The sequence below is a fragment of the Hypanus sabinus genome, chromosome 2 (genome assembly GCF_030144855.1).
Source record: "Hypanus sabinus isolate sHypSab1 chromosome 2, sHypSab1.hap1, whole genome shotgun sequence".
Classification (NCBI taxonomy): domain Eukaryota; kingdom Metazoa; phylum Chordata; class Chondrichthyes; order Myliobatiformes; family Dasyatidae; genus Hypanus; species Hypanus sabinus.
Window position 1 is genome coordinate 111,425,526 of NC_082707.1, and position 21,745 is coordinate 111,447,270.

At 46.0% G+C, this 21,745-nt stretch overlaps 1 protein-coding gene across 1 annotated transcript in view; it reads left to right on the plus strand.

The window, feature by feature from the left end:
* galnt16 (UDP-N-acetyl-alpha-D-galactosamine:polypeptide N-acetylgalactosaminyltransferase 16) overlaps positions 1 to 21,745 on the plus strand; it is a 306,525-nt gene that overhangs the window by 274,223 nt on the left and 10,557 nt on the right. Inside the window, exons 6-12 of the mRNA XM_059952055.1 lie at positions 912 to 1,033; positions 5,418 to 5,505; positions 6,719 to 6,803; positions 10,523 to 10,626; positions 14,529 to 14,655; positions 19,037 to 19,129; positions 20,186 to 20,269. Of these exons, the coding sequence (XP_059808038.1) occupies positions 912 to 1,033; positions 5,418 to 5,505; positions 6,719 to 6,803; positions 10,523 to 10,626; positions 14,529 to 14,655; positions 19,037 to 19,129; positions 20,186 to 20,269 (703 nt within the window). The remainder of the gene's footprint in view (positions 1 to 911; positions 1,034 to 5,417; positions 5,506 to 6,718; positions 6,804 to 10,522; positions 10,627 to 14,528; positions 14,656 to 19,036; positions 19,130 to 20,185; positions 20,270 to 21,745) is intronic.

Consider the following 21,745-nt stretch of genomic DNA (forward strand, 5'->3'; position numbering starts at 1 on the left):
GTGAACAGAATGAATCTCAGAGACGTGCACGAGGTCTTCTTGTCACCTGGTAGCACTTTAAGTGCTACCAGCAGGGGATGGATTTGTAGTCCCCAGTACATTACTGTGCACATCAGCACATATATATAGCTACAATGCCCAAGACGTCTGCATAATACTGTAGTAATTTTATGTATTGCATGGTATTGCTACAAAAAAACCAGATTTCATGGGTGAAGATGAGCCTAATTCTGAAATGGGTCTCTGTTGTGGACTGAGAGTGGGAAGGGGGCAGGGAGAGGGGAATCATGGTTGGGAAAAGGGAAGGAGAAGGGAGGGAGTAGGAAGCACCAGAGAGACATTCTGCAATGATCAATACACCAATTGTTTGGAATCAAATGACCTTGCCTGATGTCTCAGGGCTGGGTGTGTGTGTACCCATGCCACTCTCCACCCCTGGCACTCCTTCTCTGCCACCTGTCCCACACCCCTCCCACAGTGCTTCACCCTCACCATTCCCAGCATCCTTTGCTCCCAGTTCGCTCTCTGCTCCACATGGACAAATACAGTACTGTGCAAAAGTCTTATGCACTACATATATATGTGTGTGTGTGTGTGTGTGTGTGTGTCTAAGAATTTTGCACAGTCCTGTACATTAACTAAGAATGCAACATGCGAAATGTTTAAATAGAATAGTAGCAGAGAATTAGATGAACTTCCCAGTCATGAGTTCTTCACCCTGTAATGTGAACAACTTCCCCTTTCCACAGATGCTGCCAGACTTTGCTGGTTGATATTGAACATCATCAAGGTTTTTCCCTCTTGGACTGGTGATAGATTCTGTCTCATGACCCAATCTTGCCTTGAAGGTTTGCTTGGTTACTGACAGATTGTTTTCCTGGACCCATTGTAAAACACTCCTCCTTCTGTAGGGCTGATTCGATCACGAGTGAAGGGAGCTGATGCTGCTACTGCAGAGGTCCTGACCTTCCTGGATAGCCACTGTGAGGTAAACAAGGACTGGCTGCAACCCCTCTTGCATCGAGTTAAGGAGGTGAGTCTGAGTGGGTGGTTCTCAGTGGCTTAGCAGGGAGCAGGGTTGAGAGAATATATGTGCCCCATTTTAAGATTAGTGTTATAGTTCCTAGGAATAAACTATCCATATGGAAAAGAGTTAACAGTGAATAGTTTGGGCCGAGACCCTTCACCTGTCTTGAAGGAGGATTTTGGCCTGAAACATTGACTGTTTACTCTTTTCCATAGATGCTGCCTGGCCTGCTGAGCTCCTCCAGCATTTTTTGTGTTGCTTGGATTTCCAGCATCTGCAGATTTTTCTCATAATAGTGATAAACTATGCGTGTCCCCTATCAGGGTCCCCGAGGGGGTGTTGCTCACTCCTATGTTACTGATATTGAATTGAATTGACTTTATTATAGGAATTTATAATAAAAAGTATGTACAACAGGACAGCCAATATAACATAGAAATACAATTATATCAGCATGAATTAATCAGTCTGATGGCCTGGTGGAAGAAGCTGTCCCAGAGCCCGTTGGTCCTGGTTTTTATGCTGCGGCATCATTTCCTGGATGGTAGCAGCTGGAACAGTTTGTGGTTGGGGTGACTCAGGTCCCCAGTGATCCATCAGGTCCTTTTTATGCATTTGTAAATGTCTTGAATAGTGGGAAGATCACATCCACAGATCTGCTGGGCTGTCCGCACCACTCTCTGCAGAGTCCTGCAATTGAAGGAAGTACAGTTCCCATACCAGGCAGTGATGCAGCCAGTCAGGATGTTCTCAATCGTGCCCCTATAGAAAGTTCATAGGATTTGGGGACCCATGCCGAACTTCTTGCTGTAGTATTTTTTTCACCACACAGCCAGTATGTACAGACCATGTGGGATCCTCAGTGATGTGTATACTGAGGAACAAAGCTGTTCACCCTCTCAACCCCAGATCCATGGATGTCAATAGGGTTTAGCCTGTCTCCATTCCTCCTGTAATCCACAACCAGCTCCTTTGTTTTTGCAGCACTGAAGAAGAACTTGTTTTCTTGACACCACTGTGGCAGGGTGGTGATGTCTTATAGTGAAGGTACTCCCAGCGTGCGGTTATGCAGGGACCCAGAAACAATGAATGAATGGCAAAATACAGGATTTCTAATCAGAATAATATCTGATCTTCAGGATATCGTTTCAGAGTTGGGATGTCATGTTGTAACTATACAAGCCATTGGAGAGTCCTCGCCTGGAGTAACATGCACTGTCTGGTTCCTGGAAGGAGGAAGGATGTTACTAGCATTGTTGAGATCACTGGGTTTGACTTTGACATGCTGGAAAGGCTGCAATTGTTTTCCCTGGAGCATAGGAGACTGAGGAGTGATCTCAGAGAAGTTTATAAAACATGAGGAGGTGGTCACAGTCTTTCCCCAGGGTAGGGGAATCTAAAACTAGTGGATATAGATTTATGGAGGTTTAAGGGGAGTTTGAAGCTGGTGATGAGCTCCTCGAGGAAGGTGAGTACAATTACAACGTGCAAGAGATAGTTTCATGGATATGAAAAGTGTGGAGGGATAAGAGACAAATGCAGGCAAAGGGAATCAGCTCAAATAGGCATCTTATCCTAAGGGCCTGTTTCTATCCTCTATGATTCTATGACGTGGAGTGGAACAAGGAGGTAGTGTTCCCATAGGACTGGTACCTTTTGTATTGAGAGTCATGCAGTGCAGAAACAGGCTGCTGAACCCTGCATATCCATGCTGACCTTCCAGTGCCCATTGCTCATTTGCTTTCACAATGGGACATCACTCTTTTTCCACTCCTGTCCACAGACATCCTCGAGGGTGAGTTGCCAATTCAGTTTGACTCTTTTATTTTGGATTCCAAGCAGTTAATGCACACTGACAAGACTGTCTAAACACACTTAGAAGTAGAAACGGTTCCTGTTGCTCCTCCTCCTACACCATCGCTTCCCCCTGTTATTGAGGAGAGAGTTCCAAGTTTCTGTGAAGAAATTACTTCCAAAGGTTCTGAGAATTCTGTTTTTCTCCCCTGGAAGGCACCCAATTCACTAAGAGCAGAAATAATTGCTCTCTGCCTATTCTATTATTTTTCCTTTGTACCTTGAAATCCCCAGTTGTCCTCCTTTAATCAAAGATACAGTCACATATGGAGGAATTTTGCCTGTGGTCTGGTGCCCAGAACTGTTACAGAGTCAGACAGCAGGGAAGCAGGCGTTCAACTCAACTTGTCCATGCCGGCCAAGGTGGCTTCCTGATCTACGTCCATTTGTCCATGTTTGGCCCTTATCCTTTCCTATCCTTGTATCTGTCCAAATGTATTTTCAACGTTGTTTTGGTGTCTGTCCCTACCACTTCCTCGGGCAGCTCGTTCCACTTGCCCATCACCCTCAGATCTCCTTCATATTTTCCCCTCCCACCATACGACCTCCCCACCCTTCTGAAGACTAATTCACAAGCACCGATTCCTGAGATTGCTCAGCAACTCCAATGTGTATTGGGCAGTGTGGTAGAAGGCAGGGGGACGACAAGGATGGATCTTGGAGTTCCCTCCATCAAAAAGTGTTTGTGTTGCAAAACTGTGTTTTCTTGGACAATGGCAGGCCCAATGTAACCAGAATTGACTGCAAACCCATTCCTATCTCAATAGACTAAGGACAGATGCTAACTGTTCCTGCTGTCTGATGTGTTGCCCAATTAATCCATAAGACCATAAGGTATAGGAGCAGAATTAGGCCATTTGGTCCTTTGAATCTGCTTTTCTTTTTCATCATGGCTGATCCAATTTCTCTCAGTCCCAGTCTCCTGCCTTCTCCATGTATCTCTCCATGCCCTGACCAATCAGGAAACTATCAACCTCTGCCTTAAATATACACAAAGACTTGGCAACAAATCCCACAGATCCACCACTCTCTGGCTAAAGAAATTCCTCCTCATCTCCGTAGTAAATGGACACCCCTCTATTCAGAGGCTGTGTGGTCTTAGACCTCCAAACTATAGGAAACATCCTTTCTACATCCACTCTGCCGAGGCCTTTCTATATTCGATAGGTATCCCTTATTGAATTCCAGTAAATACAGGCCCAGAGCCATCAAAAACTTTTCATATGACCAGCCTTTCAATCCCAGAAGCATTTTTGTGAACCTCCTCTCCAGTTTCAACACATGCTTTTTTAGATAAGGGGACTAAAACTGCTCACAGTACTCCAAGTGAGGCCAGTAATTCTCTCCTCAGCAATCCCATTTTCTCCTGCAAGTGTTTCCACTGACAGTATTTATTTGCTGACAGTTTTATATGTGGCTATTCCTTCACCCCACTTTCAATAGTGTAGCCGTGGGTTGTGGTCTGCATTTCACAATCAGATCAATAATTTACCCTCAATTTCCTGAGCTTCAACTTTGGTCCTGGCTCTTATGGTTGATTTTTATCAGATGTTTTCTCTGAGTCCGTATAAATACCTGCCTCTCATAAAATTACATGCAAGTCTTTGTTCACTTTCTTTTGTTTATTGCCTTCAAGTTACTGACAGTGAATGTTGTGGTGAGTGGTTAGTAAACCATGTAATATCATTCCCCCATCTATCTGAAACGGCTGTATGACCTGTGCAGTCTTCCAGACTAAGGGGAGGACTTTGGATAAGATAACAAGGATGTCTGCAGTATTCTCACCTTTCTCAGCAGATTGAAACCTGCATCAGTCCTGAGCCAGAACATTGAAAATTCCTTTCCTCACACAGATACTGCTCAACCTGCTGAGTCCCTCTTGCAGATTGTTTGTTGCTTCAGATTCTAGCATCTGCAGCCTTTTGTGTCTTCAACACTTTATGAGTCCAGCCTAGTGGGAAGAAGGACTTTCCATTCCATGATCTCCATCAGTTTCAGAATTTCTTTTGGGTGTGACGATGAAAATGTAGCAGCTGAGTTGTGTTAACCTCCTGCATGGTTAATGTGATATTACAAAAGCAGATTTTCTGGTTTGGGAATAAATATTGCCTAACGAAGTGGGGAGAGCTCCCCAGTTCATCTGTGTGAAGGAGCTCACTATCCTGAAAGATGCTGCTCTGACAACATGGCACTCCCTCAAAAGGGTGCCGGGGTCACGGACCTGAGATTTGCATTCGGTCTCAGGACTGGACTATTCTCAGGCCTTTTTGACGTGAGGCGGATGCTACAGACTGTCTGCTCAGAGAGCAGAGTGACTGGAGAGAGCGAGGTCCCCTGCAGTAGCGGACAAACCAGCAGAGGCTTCCTCACCCTTTTTCCAGTTGTTCTTTGTGGGATCCTGCATGTAGAAACTGCCTTTGACATGAGCAGCACAAACTTCATGGATTCAAGGATAAGCTCAACCAGTGAGGAGGCTCTGAGAATATTTCCATTTTCCGTGCTAATGACGCTGACTGTTCTCTTCCCAACCCCGCAGGATCACACTCGGGTCGTGAGCCCCATCATCGACGTCATAAGCCTGGACACCTTCGCTTACTTGGCCGCGTCTGCAGATCTTAGGGGAGGTACAGAGTGTGTTTCCTTCATTGCTATTTCCTTTCAAAGAAAAAAAGACAAGAATGATCAAGCATATAGCTCCATTGTGGGCTTTGGCTGATCAGAATGACCTTTAACCCCTCACATATTTTGAAAAGTTAATTTTAACTTGCCCATCCCATTGTGATGTGCTGCTGGTTATATTTTCTATTGATTGCCCATCCTAGGTCTCCTAGAGATGGGTAGGTTGTATACCAGTGTTTTATGTTCAGGGATGATCCTGGAACACCCACTTGATTGAGGAAGTCTGTCCACCAAACCTGAGCCCAACTGAGTTCCACTTTCCTCCCCTCCCACCCTTCCTCTTCTCTGACAAGTAAGGTTGAGGAGCTGTGAAGTAGCAAGCTTGGCATTGGGCTGCTCCCCAGCGCTGTCCTGAGTCAGCAGGGTGTTCTCATGTCAGTCGGAGGTATGTGGGGCACACTGCACATTCATCCTGCGTGCTGATCCTCTAGTTTGTGCTTAGCCCTACCCTGGCAGTGGAGGAGGCGAAGGCAGACATGTCAGTGTGGGAATGAAGAGGAGAACTAAAATGGCTGGCAGTCAGGAGATCCACACACAAAATGCTGGAGGAACTCAGTAGGTCAGGCAGCATCAATGGAGAGGAATAAACAGTTGACGTTTTGTGCCGAGACCCTTCCTCAGGACTTGGGAGATCCAGTTGGCCCATGGGAACCACCTCATTACTCTGTCCAAAGCACTCTTAACTTTTTATATATTTCTGTATGCCACAAGAGTCTAAAGAGCCAAATCTAATCAGTAAAGTTTCTAAATTAATTTCTTTCTGATTTGCAATTAAAATGGGTGTATGTATCTTGATCTCTCTGCCTCTTGCAGTTGCTTAGTGTTGGAGTACCGAGCCATGATTAAGGGCAGTGGGTACAGGGAACCCACTCCTCCCTCTGCAGCTTCTGCCTAGCCCACTGACTTGGAAAGGCATTCCTGACTAAATCCTGAGCTCCCCGCCTCTCAGCACTGTTTGAAACAGGTCATCCCCAGCTTCTCGGCTAAGCTACCTGTCGTAGCCAGATCCCGTGACTATACGTGCAGAGAATATGAGCTTAGAGGTACAGGCAAGTGCTGAGTGTGTGAGCCACAATGTTGGTGTTCCTCAACTGCATTTTGCTGAGGCAGCAAGCTTTCCTCCGTTCATCCTGCTCTTTTCCCTCCCTCTTCCTGTAGGCTTTGACTGGAGTTTGCACTTTAAATGGGAACAGATATCCTTTGAGCAGAGGATGGCAAGACCAGACCCAACCCAATCAATCCGGTGAGTGGTGGGCAAGCTGCCTGAGTGGCTGCTGTCGTCGCAATATTGAATGAAATGCTTTCTATGGTAACCCCACACGGGAGGAGAACGTAGAACAGGAACAAGCCCTTTGGTGCCAAATTAAACTAATCTCCTCTCCCTGCACATCAGAGAGTCACAGAAAAGTACAGCACAGAAACAGACCCCTCACTCCATCGAGTCCATGCCGAACCATTTAAACAGCCACAGCCTCCATATTCCTCCATGGTTAGCATATTTATGTGTCTGACAGCCTCTTGAACACCACGATTGTATTTGTTACTTCCACTTCCCTGGTAGTGTGTTTGAGACCCTACTCTGTTATAAAGAAAACAGCCCTAAACATTCCTTTTAAACGTTACTGCTGTCAATTCTAGTATCTGTCACTTCTACACAGGAAGAAGAATCTGCTTGAACCTTCTTTGAAAGTTAAAACACATTTGTCTCCTCCCTTTTCCAGTTGTGGTGAAGGGTCTTTAACTGAAAGAGTTCACTCCGTCTGTTCCTGTGCATGATGCGTGGGTGCTGAAGTTTCCAGCATTTTCTGGTTGTTTCTGATTTCCAGCATCTGTAGATTTTTGTTCCAGCATCATAAAACCTGGTAAAATTTAATTGCTCTCATTACATTTTCAACTTTTTTTTTAACACAGAACGTAGAAAAGTTCAGCACAGTGTAAACCCTTTGACACATGATGCTGTTCATAGAAACATAGAGAATAAGTGCAGGAGTAGGCCATTCGGCCCTTGGAGCCTGCACCGCCATTCAGTATGATGGCTGATCATCCAACTCAGAACCCTGTACCTGCTTTTCTCTCCATACCCCCTGATCCCTTCAGCCACAAGGGCCATATCTAACTCCCTCTTAAATATAGCCAATGAACCGGCCTCAACTGTTTCCTGTGACAGAATTCCACAGATTCACCACTCTCTGTGTGAAGTTTTTCCTCATCTCAGTCCTAAAAGGCTTCCCCTTTATCCTTAAACTGTGACCCCTCGTTCTGGACTCCCCCAACATTGGAAACAATCTTCCTGCATCTAGCCTGACCAATCCCTTTAGAATTTTATACGTTTCAATAAGATCCCCCCTCAATCTTCTAAATTCCAGTGAGTATAAGCCTAGTCGATCCAGTCTTTCTTCATATGTAAGTCTTGTCATCCCAGGAATCAATCTGGTGAACCTCCTCTGTACTCCCTCTATGGCAAGAATGTCTTTCCTCAGATTAGGGGACCAAAACCGCACATAATACTCCAGGTGTGGTCTCACCAAGCCTTGTACAACTGCAGTAGAACCTCCCTGCTCCTGTACTCGAATCCTCTTGCTATGAATGCCAACATACCATTCGCCTTTTTCACTGCCTGCTGTACCTGCATGCCCACTTTCAATGACTGCTGTACAATGACCCCCAGGTCTCGTTGCATCTCCCCTTTTCCTAATTGGCCACCGTTCAGATAATAATCTGTGTTCCTGTTCTTGCAACCAAAATGGATAACCTCACATTTATCCACATTAAATTGCATCTGCCATGAATTTGCCCACTCACCGAACCTATCCAAGTCACCCTGCATCCTCTTAGCATCCTCCTCACAGATAACATCGCTGCCCAGTCACATTGTAACACATGACAACTTTCTACACTGTTCACAACTCCACCAGCCTTCATGTTATCTGCAAACTTACTAATCCACCCTTCCAATTCCTCAAGTCATTTATAAAAATCACTAAGAGCAGGGGTCCCAGAACTCAGCCCTGCACTGACCTCCAGTCAGAAGTCAATTCTGTGTCCACACCGCCGTGTTTGCCTGCATTCCATACCTCGTGATCTCTGAACGGGGAACCCCATCAAGTGTCCGAATGTCAGACTAAAATCAACATCCACTGCTTTGCTTTCATCAGTTTGTTTTGTCACTTCAGTCTGGTTTATGAGTCATGGCCTGTCCCTCACAAAGCCCTGCTAACAGTCTATGCTTCTGAAAATACTAATAAATCCCTTCTCTCAGAATCCTGTCCAATAGTTGGCCCACCACTGATGTAAGATCCACTGGCCTATAATTCCAAGAATTATCCCTATTACCTTGAATAAAGAAATAACACTTGAAACCCTCCGTCCTCCTGTGGCCAGTGAGGACACAGAGGTCATCACCAACGGTGTAGCAAACTCTTCCCTCACTTCCCATAGTAACCTAGGATTGTATCCCGTATGGCATGGAGAACTTACTTATCCAAATGTTTTTTAAAAAGTCCAGCACATCTTCTTTCTTAAAGTCGGGCTGTTGCAGCATATTAAGCTTTTCTTCTCTGGTCCCTCTCACTGGTAAATACTAAAGCACGGTATAAATTCAGGACCTTCCGTAGCCCCTTGACCATAGACACTTGCTTTCTCGTTTATCCCTGATTGGATCCATATTCACTTGTGTCATCCTCCTGTTCTTTTTGTATGTGTAGAATGCTTTGGGGTTTTCCTCACCAAAACCTTCTTATGCCCACCCCCCTCTTCTTGGACTCCTCTGGAGCCCTGACTGATCCGTATTTCCTAAACTTTAAATAACTTTCCTTCTTCGTCTTGACTCGATGTTCCACATCTCGTTTCCTTCACCCTATCCGGAACCTCATGCAAGTGTTCCCCCAACAACCTCCACATTCCCCTGAGTAAATCTATTCCCAGTTTATGCTCCCAAGTTCCTGCCCAATAGCATTAAAATTTGTCCTCCCCCAATTAAATACTTATCCATACTGTCCACTCCTGGGCGATGGTGAAGCTTGTTGTGCTCACCCAATTAATTCCTTAGTATTGCAATGTGTATCCTTACATCATAGTCTTTGTGTATTTTGTGCCTTTAATTTGATAGAATGTAGAACAACACAACACAGGAACAGGTACTTTAGCCCATGATGATGTGCTGAACTAATTTAAGCCAGTGATTCGACCTACAATAGTCTGCACTCTTCCAATCTCTGCATATCGTGTTAAGAGCTTCTTAAACGCCTCTATCATATTTGCCTCCAGTATTACCTCTGAGTGTGTATTCCAGGCACTCACCAACCTGCCTTGTACGTCACCTTCACACCTTAAATGGATGCACCCTGGTATTAAACATTTTGACCCTGGGAAAAATATACCAGCTATATGCTTCTCATAATCTCTCTATCTATGCCTCTCATAGTCTTATAAACCTCTATCAGATCTCCCATCAGCCTCCACCTCTCCAGAAAAAAACAACCCGAGTTTATCCAACCTCTCCTCTTAACACGTGACCTCTAATCTAGGCATCATCCTGCACCTTGTCAGTTTGAACGTTGCTGTTATTTTCTTTATTGATCCATGACGTGCCAATTGTGGCGATTTATTCCTGCTCTTGGTTTGATACATTTCCATCTGATCATCGTCTTCATGGTTTCTTGCTGTTGCTCTTTTTTGTTCTAAGTTAGTTGTTAAGGTTTATTTTCTTTTTTGTTCAGTCCTTACAAGCTTGTATCTTTGTAGCAAATTCAGTTATTGGGTCTATGCTTGCTCTCAGTGCAATCCTATCTACTTCATTTTCCATTACGAAGTGCAGTTGTCTTTCTCCTCTTTACACTCATTTGAAGTTTAAATCTCCTAATGTGGTGTAATTTTCATGCTCTGCCACCTGGTGTGGGCTTTGAACCCATCGTCTCCAGGTTCCAACGAGCTGTGGCTGACACCTCTGCTTTATTTCCGTAGGACCCCTGTTATCGCTGGAGGGATCTTTGTCATGAATAAATCCTGGTTTAACCACCTTGGAAAATACGACACGCAAATGGACATCTGGGGTGGTGAAAACTTTGGTGAGGCTGTTCTCCTGCTGATCTTGGGTTTCCTTTGGTCCAAGATTAATTCGGAAGACTGGGTTACAGAGATGTCCCTAGACTGGGAATGACTTTAGTCACTCGATAGTAGGCTAATTTAGAAGATTAGGTTACAGAGATGTCCTAAACTGGTGAGTGACTTTTGCAGTTTTATGAAGAAAAGACCTCACCAATTCTGCATTTGAGGCCATAGAGTACTTTGCTTCCAGTGAGGAGACTAATAGTTTGTTTCACCTCTGCCACCCACACCTGAGCTCTGGGTTATGTGCTCAAGTCCTGGGGTGGGATTCGAACCCTCTGATGGCAAGAGTGCCATGAACTGGGTTGGATGTTATCAGAGCCCATGATCAGAATTTTACTCTATCAACAGTGAACCACCAATGGCACTGTGATTGGAAAAGTATATATTCTGGTGGAAGTCTGTATTGGAGGATGAGGAAGCCTTGAGCTCTTACAGTCCATGTCCAAGGCTGCTAATGGTGTAAGGGAAGGGAAAAAGCCTTCAGATTCAGTGAATAGGGAGGAGTAAACCACTGCAGACAAATAGCACAGACCAGAGCCCATTAAGATCTCTGTGCCCACAATGTAACAAGCTACCCAATTCATTTACTACTACAGTACCCCCAATATATGTTGGATTCTGTGGCATCATGTCTGTTTTAAAGTCACTTCTTGTTCAGGCCTCCCCTCCCTTATTCTGCAATGATACCATAAGATACAGGACCAGAATTAGGCCATTCAGCCCATCGAGTCTGCTCTCGGCAGGTTTTTTCCAAGTCTATTCTCCTGTCCTAGCCCACTTCACCATTTAAGAACCTAGCAATCTCTGCCTAAAGTACTAAAGTACTCAGTGACTTTTCCTCCACAGCCCTCTCCACAGGTTCACCATCCTCTGGCCGGAGAAAATCCTCTGCAGCACATTTTTAAAGGGACGCCCCTTTATTCTGAGGCTGTGCCCTAAGATCCTAAGACTAATGGAATAAATAATATATTAATTATTCATCATTAATTTTTGTTCATTAATTTATGTATTGATTATAATAGTTAATCAATAATTTATCAGAATCATGTTTAGTATCACTGGCACACATTGTAAAATCTGTTGTTTTGTGACAGCAGTATCATAATAATAAAAACTATAAATTACAATATGTATTAGAAATAAAATAAAATTAAATAAGTAGTGCAAAAAGAAAGGAAATATTATTATTAATAAAAATATATAGCGACTAATCAAGCCATCATCTGCAAGCCCAAGCTATCAGGCCTTCGCATCTGCTAGCTTTCAGTGAGATCCACCAGCACCCTGCTTATTCCTCTGAGCTCCACCGAGTGCAGGTCCTCATATGGTAAATCATTCCTGTGAACCTCCTCTGGACCCTCTCCAGGGCCCAACACATACTTCCTTATATACAGAGCCCCAACCTGCTGACAAATGCAGTTTGACCAATGTTTTATAAAGCCTTGGCAGTACATTCTTGCTTTTATATTCTAATCTTACTGAAATGAATGCTGACAATGATTGCCTGTTGACTCAGTGATTGTCTTTTGGTGGGTTCTCAGGTGGTTGGAAGGCCGATCCTGTTTGCGAGCTCTGCACATCTCTCGCCCCAGGTGTTACTCACTCCACCCGTGCCTTCAGTAGCCAGGTTCCTAAGAGTAAGACTTGCCTCCCTAAACTATTATTTCTTGCCTCTTCTTGTAGATCCTTCCTAAGCTATCACAATGAAATGTCCTCTTCAGCAAAGAAATGGGCCCTTTGGCCTACCAAATCTATGCCAACTATCAAACACCCAAGTATCCATACCTACCCCATTTACTTGGATTTAGTCCACTAGAGTTTATACCTTGTCAGTTCAAGAGTTTGCTTAAATATTTCTTCAACGTTGGGAGAGTCTCTGCCTCCAGGCAGCACTCGCCAGATTCCAACACCCTCTGGGTAAAGAAATTCTTCCTCAGCTCCTGTCTAGATTTCTTACCCACTTTTCAGCCCAGCGGTGTTCCAGGAAAATTAGTTGTCATCTGTTGGTTTTGAAGCTGCTGGTTTAAGAAGGCACTGGTAAAGTACAGCAATTACTTGCCTGTAGAAAACAAAGAAAACTAAGTATGGTTTTTATTCTGCATATTGGCTGTTTGTAATGGATCCTATTGGGTTCTTTGCTTTGTGGCTGCCTGTAAGGAGACAAACCTGAAGGTTTTACGGTATATGGTACACATAATAAATGCACTTTAAACTTTGACTTCAGGGAGGTCAGATTAATGAAAGGAATAGTTGTACACAGTACATGTAGCTCTGGCCACTGCCAGTGATCACAGTCTGTCCAGTGGGAAGGGTGCAACTGGGCTGCAGAAGACACCGAGGAGAGTCTTCAAGATGTTGCCTGGGATAGAGTTCTTCAATTAAGAGGAGACGCGGTAGAGGCTCCAGAAATGGAGGAGGCTGACGGGAGACCTGACAGAGGGGTACAAAATTATAAACTGTACAGAATAGGTAAAAACTGGTACACTTTCCCCCATGATGCAGTTATTTGAGGGCAATGGTTGAGGGGTATGTAGTCTAAAGAGAATCTGAGAAAGAACTTCATCACAATGGAATGTGGAACCAGGAGATGAGGGAAACAGATACTTAACATTTAAGAAGTATTCAGACAAACATTTTAATTGGCAGGATATGGGGGGAAGTGGACCGGGCATTGAACTGGTGGACCATGGACCTCTGTGTGTGCTGTATGACTCTGTTCGCAGTGTGCGGGCGAGCTGGACCGTGACAAGCTGTATTCCTTCTCTGAAAGAGTAGAACCAGCAGATATGGCTGTACACCACTCGAAGGCCAGCCTGCAGAAACAGTGGAGACTCTTTAATGCAGATAGTGTAGCCAGCTGTTGTGGATGAGCTGGTTAGACTTTTGAAACTCTTAATCCTGCCTTAACCTTCTCAGAAGCGTGACTTGAATTTCCGAGAAACTTGGAGCTGCCTGGTCCCACTTTCTGCTGAGATGCCATCTATGGTGTCCCAGCACAGGCTTCTCAGTGCTGCCGGCACCAAGCATGGAGACAGTCAGCAGTCTCCATGTACGCGGAATGTGGCGCGGCTTTGTGAGTGCTGCAGGGGAGAGTGCCAGCAATCAGCTGATTTACTCCAGTGCAAAAGAGGTGCCTGCCTTACAATCGTGGAGATAAGCAGCAGAGAAATAGGCATTTTGGCCCATCCTCTTCATGCTGATCAACATGCCTCCCTAAGATAGACCCATTTGTCTGAGTTTGGCCCATAACCCTCCAAACCTTACTTATACCTGTCCACATGTCTTCTAGCTATTGTAATTTCACCATGTCTGACTCTCATTGCACATCCCCCTACCCCTTGTGAGGAACAGCCCTCAGGACTCCATTTAAGTCTTCTCTCTCACCTCAGACCTGTGTCCTCTAGTTTTAGACTTCTCTGCCCTGGGAAAAAGTAGGTGATCATATTCGCCTTACCTAGACCCTCGTGATTTTAATAACCCTCTATAGGGTCACCCTTCAACTTCCTCCACTCCAGGGAAAACAGTCACAGCCCTCCCAGCCTCTCCTTATAATTCAAGCCTTCCAGTCCCAGCAAACATCCTTAGACTCTTTCCCACACTCTTTTCAGCTTCATGATATCCTTCCTTAAGCAGGGCAACCAGATTTGTACATAACACTCCAAATATGTTCTCACCAATAACCTGTACAACTGCCCTTCCCAGTGTGTAGCTCGTTGGGTTCATCCAGTGTGTGAGGAATTTGGGGTTTGGCGAAGGCTGAGGGTGATTTTCCCTGTGTAGGCGGAGAGGTCATGGTGACCTGTGGAAGGTGGAATGTGCACACCTGTGATCATGCTGCTGTTCCTGTGCTCACTTCCAGAGCTGTCTTTCCGTGTCTGGATGTGCGGAGGAAGTCTGGAAATTGTTCCCTGCAGTCGTGTTGGGCACGTCTTCCGCAAACGACATCCGTACGACTTCCCCGAGGGCAACGCACTCACCTACATCAGGTCAGCCTCCTGGAGGGTACAGCCCCCAAACTAGAGCAACCCCTACAACGTGCAACGCACTCACCTACATCAGGTCAGCCTCCTGGAGGGTACAGCCCCCAAACTAGAGCAACCCCTACAACATGCAGCGCCCTCACCTCCATCAGGTCAGCCTCCTGGAGGGTACAGCCCCCAAACTAGAGCAACCCCTACAACATGCAGCGCCCTCACCTACATCAGGTCAGCCTCCTGGAGGGTACAGCCCCCAAACTAGAGCAACCCCTACAACATGCAGCGCCCTCACCTCCATCAGGTCAGCCTCCTGGAGGGTACAGCCCCCAAACTAGAGCAACCCCTACAACATGCAGCGCACTCACCTACATCAGGTCAGCCTCCTGGAGGGTACAGCCCCCAAACTACAGCAACCCCTACAACGTGCAGCGCCCTCACCTCCATCAGGTCAGCCTCCTGGAGGGTACAGCCCCCAAACTAGAGCAACCCCTACAACATGCAGCGCCCTCACCTCCATCAGGTCAGCCTCCTGGAGGGTACAGCCCCCAAACTAGAGCAACCCCTACAACATGCAGCGCCCTCACCTCCATCAGGTCAGCCTCCTGGAGGGTACAGCCCCCAAACTAGAGCAACCCCTACAACATGCAGCGCCCTCACCTACATCAGGTCAGCCTCCTGGAGGGTACAGCCCCCAAACTAGAGCAACCCCTACAACATGCAGCGCCCTCACCTCCATCAGGTCAGCCTCCTGGAGGGTACAGCCCCCAAACTAGAGCAACCCCTACAACATGCAGCGCCCTCACCTACATCAGGTCAGCCTCCTGGAGGGTACAGCCCCCAAACTAGAGCAACCCCTACAACATGCAGCGCCCTCACCTACATCAGGTCAGCCTCCTGGAGGGTACAGCCCCCAAACTAGAGCAACCCCTACAACATGCAGCGCCCTCACCTACATCAGGTCAGCCTCCTGGAGGGTACAGCCCCCAAACTAGAGCAACCCCTACAACATGCAGCGCCCTCACCTCCATCAGGTCAGCCTCCTGGAGGGTACAGCCCCCAAACTAGAGCAACCCCTACAACGTGGGGGAATGAGGGTCAGGCAGGGAGCAGGCATTCAGGTTGAACTGGTGATCCCACCTCCCAACTACGTGCAAATGAACAAACCTGTAGGGTGTGTTTGCAGAAATCAGCAGGCCGAGATGGTATTCCTACCAAACATCCCCCACCTGTCCACCCCCAATGGTACAAGGTGCTTTTGTAATGACATCTTAGCCATCTGAAGGGAAACTAGAAGTTTCAAAGCTGCACTCCAAGGACAGAGAAAAGTCAGTTTCAGTGATGGGCTGTACATCCATTGATGACTATAAGTCCAATGATAAATTGTTTCTCTTGCTACCCGCTGCCTGACTACAGAATATGCCCAGTGATCTCATTTTAGATTTCTGGCACCTGTAGCTTTATGCTTTTAAGTTCAACACCCATTCTCGCTCATGTTGTTTAAGTACAGTCCTTATCCACAAGTTCTGCATGCACGAATTCAACCAACCACGAATCAAGAAAACCTGGAAGTGTTGTTCAAGCATTACAGACATTTTTTTCTTGTCATTATTCCCTAAACAATGCAGTATAACAACTATTTACATTGTATTAGGTATTATAAGTAATCTAGAGATGATTTAAAGTATACGGGAGGATGTGTGTGGGTTATCGTGGATTGGGATAAAAAAAATCGGAAGTTCTCTTACTAAGTAAGTCAGAACAGGTACATTCGGTATTATTTAGCGTCAGTTAGTCAAACATTTGTCTTAGAAAATAGTACATATTTTACCTTTCTAGGCATATAAAACACTTAAGAAATGTACATATTTCAATAATTAAACCACTGTGTTGCTTAGTAATAATTGTAGCTTTCATCGGGGCAGGGCCTTTCTCACTTTATCCTTTAAAATCGTTCAGATCGTTGACCAATGTAGCCTAACGCTTTTCCAATGACCGATGACATTTCACCTCTTTCTGATCACTTTATTATTTCCACTTTATTTTCAATTGTGATCGTGATTATTTTCATGAACAGAAACACTGCAGATTCAGAACTCTGCAGGGTCCTAAAGACCACCACACTGAGACACGTTAAATAAGGTCCAGGGTTCCGCTGGGTCCTAAAGTCCACTGCACTGAGGCAGGTTAAATAAGGTCCAGGGTTCCACTGGGTCCTAAAGTCCACTGCACTGAGACAGGTTAGTTAAGGGACTTGAGCATCTGTGTTTTTTGGTATCTGTGAGGGGTCCCGGAACCAATCCCTCGTGGATAAGGAGGGCCGACTGTATTTTAGCAATTGAGGCAAGACTGGGACACAGGCAATGCCATGATACCTTGAAAAGGTAAGTCAATTCATGGTTTTAACATAATAAAGCAAAAAAGGAGCCAGACTGTGGAGAAACAGGGAATCACTGATAGAAACAACTGGATCTGCGTTTAAATAAGTGTGTAAGTGTGTGTGTGTGTGTGTGTGTGTGTGTGTGTGTGTGTGTGTGTGTGCGCGTGCGCACTCCAGGAATGTGGTAAACTTTCTGTGGAAGGATAAGAATAGCAATGCAGCCGCAGGAGACTGCAGATGCTGGAATCTGGAAAAACAAACAACTGGTGATGGGATGATGAAGCGAGAATGGAAGGTAGGGACGTGGAGGGAAACCCATTGGGAGATGCCGTGAATGGATTGTACATATCGAAAATCCTTCTTGGGACCAAAATGGAGGGCCACCTAGTTCCACCTGTCTATCATCCTGTTCTTCACCTGGTTCTACCATTTCCCCTTGGCACTCGGAGTCCAAGTGCAGGGTCTTGACCTGACATGTTGGCCATTTCTCTGCCTCTCCCAACACTCTCTGACCTTCTGAGTTCTTCTGGCAGTATCACAGGCCTTAAAACACCAACTATACAAGCAAAGGGAGACCCTAAAGTCTCCCCACACTATTAAATCCAGGCCACACCGCTGAGAAGCATGGGATGTCCTGGAAAATGGAAGGAAAACAGGACTGATGGAGGTTGGGAGGGAAATGCCTCTCTTTCCCTCTCCTTGTGATGGAGAGCATTGTGTACCACAGTCCCTATAGTGAGAGGCTGAAACAGACCCAGCTCTCTCTGGGGTGTGACAAGGATGGAGTTCCACCCCTCTCTGGGGAAAGGGCTGCAATCTTCTCAGGCATCAGGAGGCTCCCAGGAACCACCTCCTTCATCTTATCCACCAATCAGGAATACAGCCGTGAATGTAAGACAGAGGTACCAAACATTGGCTTTCTAAGTTGCAGAAAGTCTAAAATTATTATTTAAACAGAGGAAACTTCAATGAAGGTGGAGCAGGGTTGTGGGTGTCGGAGGTAGTCCTGCAAGAGTCACACAACTCCCTGTGCAGGGACACAGGGGCTTTGGAGGAAGGTCAAGCCTTGCTTGTGTGCTGTCCCCTGCACACCAGGCTGCCTGGACTGTGAGGGGTCAGCGTCCAAGTCTCAGGGATTTACTCCTTGAGTACAGAATGCACCAACTTCACAACCAGAAGCCGACACAGTGGGAAGCAGAGAGTGAGAGGGTAGAGGTCAACGTGATAATTCGGGAATTGTTTCATTGTACCAAGATGCAGTGAAAAATGTTTTGCATGCTCTACACATATGTCATTCCATATGCAAGTATGTTGAGATGGTATAACGCAGGATTAAGTCCTGCAGCTGCAGAGGAAGTGTAGTGCAGGTAGACTACCCATAATGAGGGACATTGTGAGGTTGGGAATTCTTACTGTACAAGAGGTCTCATAACAGTGGGATAGAAGCTGTCTCCAAAACTACTGGTTCTCGTCCACGTCCTTTAAAGGATTGCTCGATAGAAGGGGGGAGAAGAGGAGGTGACTGGGGAGGGAGGTTGCTCTGGCGATATTAGCCGTTTTGCTGTTGCAGCAGGAAGTGTAGACAGGGTCACTGATGGGAGGCTGGTGTTTGTGCCTGCATTCACAACTCTGCAGTTCTTCAGGTCTTGGGCAGAGCAGTTTTCCTAGCCTGCCATGATGCATCCAGATCAGAATCTGTCTGTGATGCATCTGTAAAAATTGGTAGAGGTCATCGGGGACATGTTGAATTTCCTTAGCCTTCTGAGGAAGCGGGGGTGATAGTGTACTATGTTGGCCGTAGATTCCATACGGTTGGACCAGGACAGGCTTTTGATAATATTTGCAGGTAGGAACGGTCTCTAACAAATACGACTGATGTAAACAGGGGGTATACTCTACTACAATTATCTAACAGAATTAATTAGTCTAGGATGCCAAAATGTCACTTGCTTTGAGTCAGCCCAAACTCTTATTTGATGCTTCAAGTTTCTTTATTGAATGTTTTCACTGAAGGAACACCAAGCGCACTGTGGAGGTCTGGATGGATGATTACAAACAGTACTATTACAAAGCCCGCCCTGCAGCTGTTGGCAAGCCTTACGGAAAGTGAGTTTGCAAACTCCATTCCTGTTATACTGTCCGTCTCTTTCAAAATCTACTTCCATACAGCAGCTGGTGACATTTCATTGTATAGTTCATCAACAGGACTGCCCTGTAGAGGGAACTCAAGCAATGAGACATCCTTCCCTGGTGCCCGATCTTCTGGGACCTTTAAAGGACCTTTAACTTCAGAAGTGCCGCACACCCTCGTCACTGGGTGGTGAGGTTGTGGACAAGGGCAAGTGACTAAGGGCTTCAAAATTCAAGGATGCTGAGTTTATGGGCCACAGTGCTAGCACAGCCCACACCCTATCACCTGCCTTGCCTGTATCTGGAGCTGTGTGAAAGCTCAAGAGGACCTTATGTATAAAATTATGAGGGGTGTAGAGAGGGTGAATGCAGACAGTCTTTTACCCAGGATCAGGGAATTAAGAACCAGATAAATACTCTGTGGAGATTTGTGACATATACGAGTATATGATATATATGTACAATGTCTGAAATACATCTATTTGTTTGATGATGAACTTCAATAAAAAAATAATTACAGAAAAGAAGAAACAGTAGCATAGGTTTAGGGTGAGAGGGGAAAGATTGAATGAGACAAGGGACATAGACAGTGGTGCATGTATAGAACAAGCTGCCAAAGGAAGTGCTTGAGGCAGGTACAATGATGAAATCTGAAAGACAGTTGGACAGGTACGTGAAGAGGAAAAGTTTAGAGAAGTAGTTCAAGTTCATGTTTATTTTCATGGGAATACATACATAGGGTATAAATGCCATGCAAAATAGCTTTTTGCAGTAGCAACACAGTATGTTACAAGGACGAGAACAAGTAACACAAACAAATTAACATAAATTAAAGATAACTTACACAGCTATGGGCCAAACCCAGGCAAGTGGGAGTAGTTTAGACGGATGCTTTGGTCAGCAGGAATCAGATGGGCCGAGGAACCTGTTTCCACTGGCACTCAGAATGTCCGGCCCCTGACTGGATATTGTTCACTTTCCCTGGCTGTTCTCAAGTTGACTGCAACTGTATGGTCTCTGTCTCTGTTTCAGTGTTGCCGATCGAGTGGAGCTGCGTAGGAGGCTACAGTGCAAGTCCTTCCAGTGGTACCTTGAAAACATCTATCCTGAACTGCGGTAGGATTACCATCCATTTCCCTTCACCTCCCTCTCCTCCCATCACGGGCACTTACTCCCCTTCCCATTACCAGCAGTGTCCACACCAGAGACACCAACACTTCTCCTGACCCTGCATCAGAGAAATTTCACAAGCAAAAGGTTCCTGCAGTAGAGGAATTGATGTAGCACAGTAACATATTGAACACCTTTTGTCTTCTGTCCAAAGAAAACCAATGTTGTGATTACTGTGGGAGCAGGGTATTGGGTTTGGTTGTCCCCGTGCAGTCATTTTACTTGATCACATCCACACCTGAGCTAATGGCCCAGATCTTCACCCCAAAAACCCTCTAAAGCCCAACCCCCCAGAGCCACACCCTCACCTAATGGTCCAGATCTTCTCCCCAAAAACCCTCAAAAGCCCAAACCCCCAGAGCCACACCCTCACCTAATGGTCCAGATCTTCTCCCAAAAGCCCTCAAAAGCCCAAACCCCCAGAGCCACACCCTCACCTAATGGCCCAGATCTTCTCCCAAAAGCCCTCAAAAGCCCAAACCCCCAGAGCCACACCCTCACCTAATGGTCCAGATCTTCTCCCAAAGACCCTCCAAAGCCCAAACCCCCAGAGCCACACCCTCACCTAATGGTCCAGATCTTCTCCCAAAGACCCTCCAAAACCCAAACCCCCAGAGCCACACCCTCACCTAATGGTCCAGATCTTCTCCCAAAAGCCCTCAAAAGCCCAAACCCCCAGAGCCACACCCTCACCTAATGGTCCAGATCTTCTCCCAAAGACCCTCCAAAGCCCAAACCCCCAGAGCCACACCCTCACCTAATGGTCCAGATCTTCTCCCAAAAGCCCTCAAAAGCCCAAACCCCCAGAGCCACACCCTCACCTAATGGCCCAGATCTTCTCCCAGACCCTCCAAAGCCCAAACCCCCAGAGCCACACCCTCACCTAATGGTCCAGATCTTCTCCCAAAGACCCTCCAAAGCCCAAACCCCCAGAGCCACACCCTCACCTAATGGTCCAGATCTTCTCCCAAAAGCCCTCAAAAGCCCAAACCCCCAGAGCCACACCCTCACCTAATGGTCCAGATCTTCTCCCAAAGACCCTCCAAAGCCCAAACCCCCAGAGCCACACCCTCACCTAATGGCCCATTAATATCATATTAATGGTAAGACTCTTGGCAGTGTGGAGGATCAGAGGGATCTTGGAGTCCAAGTCCATAGGACACTCAAAGCAGCTGCACAGGTTGACTCTGTGGTTAAGAAGGCATATGGTGCATTGTCTTCATCAATCATGGAATTGAATTTAGGAGCTGAGAGGTAATGTTGCAGCAATATAGGACCCTGGTCAGACCCCACTTGGTATTCTGGTCACCTCACTACAGGAAGGATGTGGAAACCATAGAAAGGGTGCAGAGGAGATTTACAAGGATGTTGCCTGGATTGGGGAGCATGCCTTATGAGAATTGGTTGAGTGAACTTGGCCTT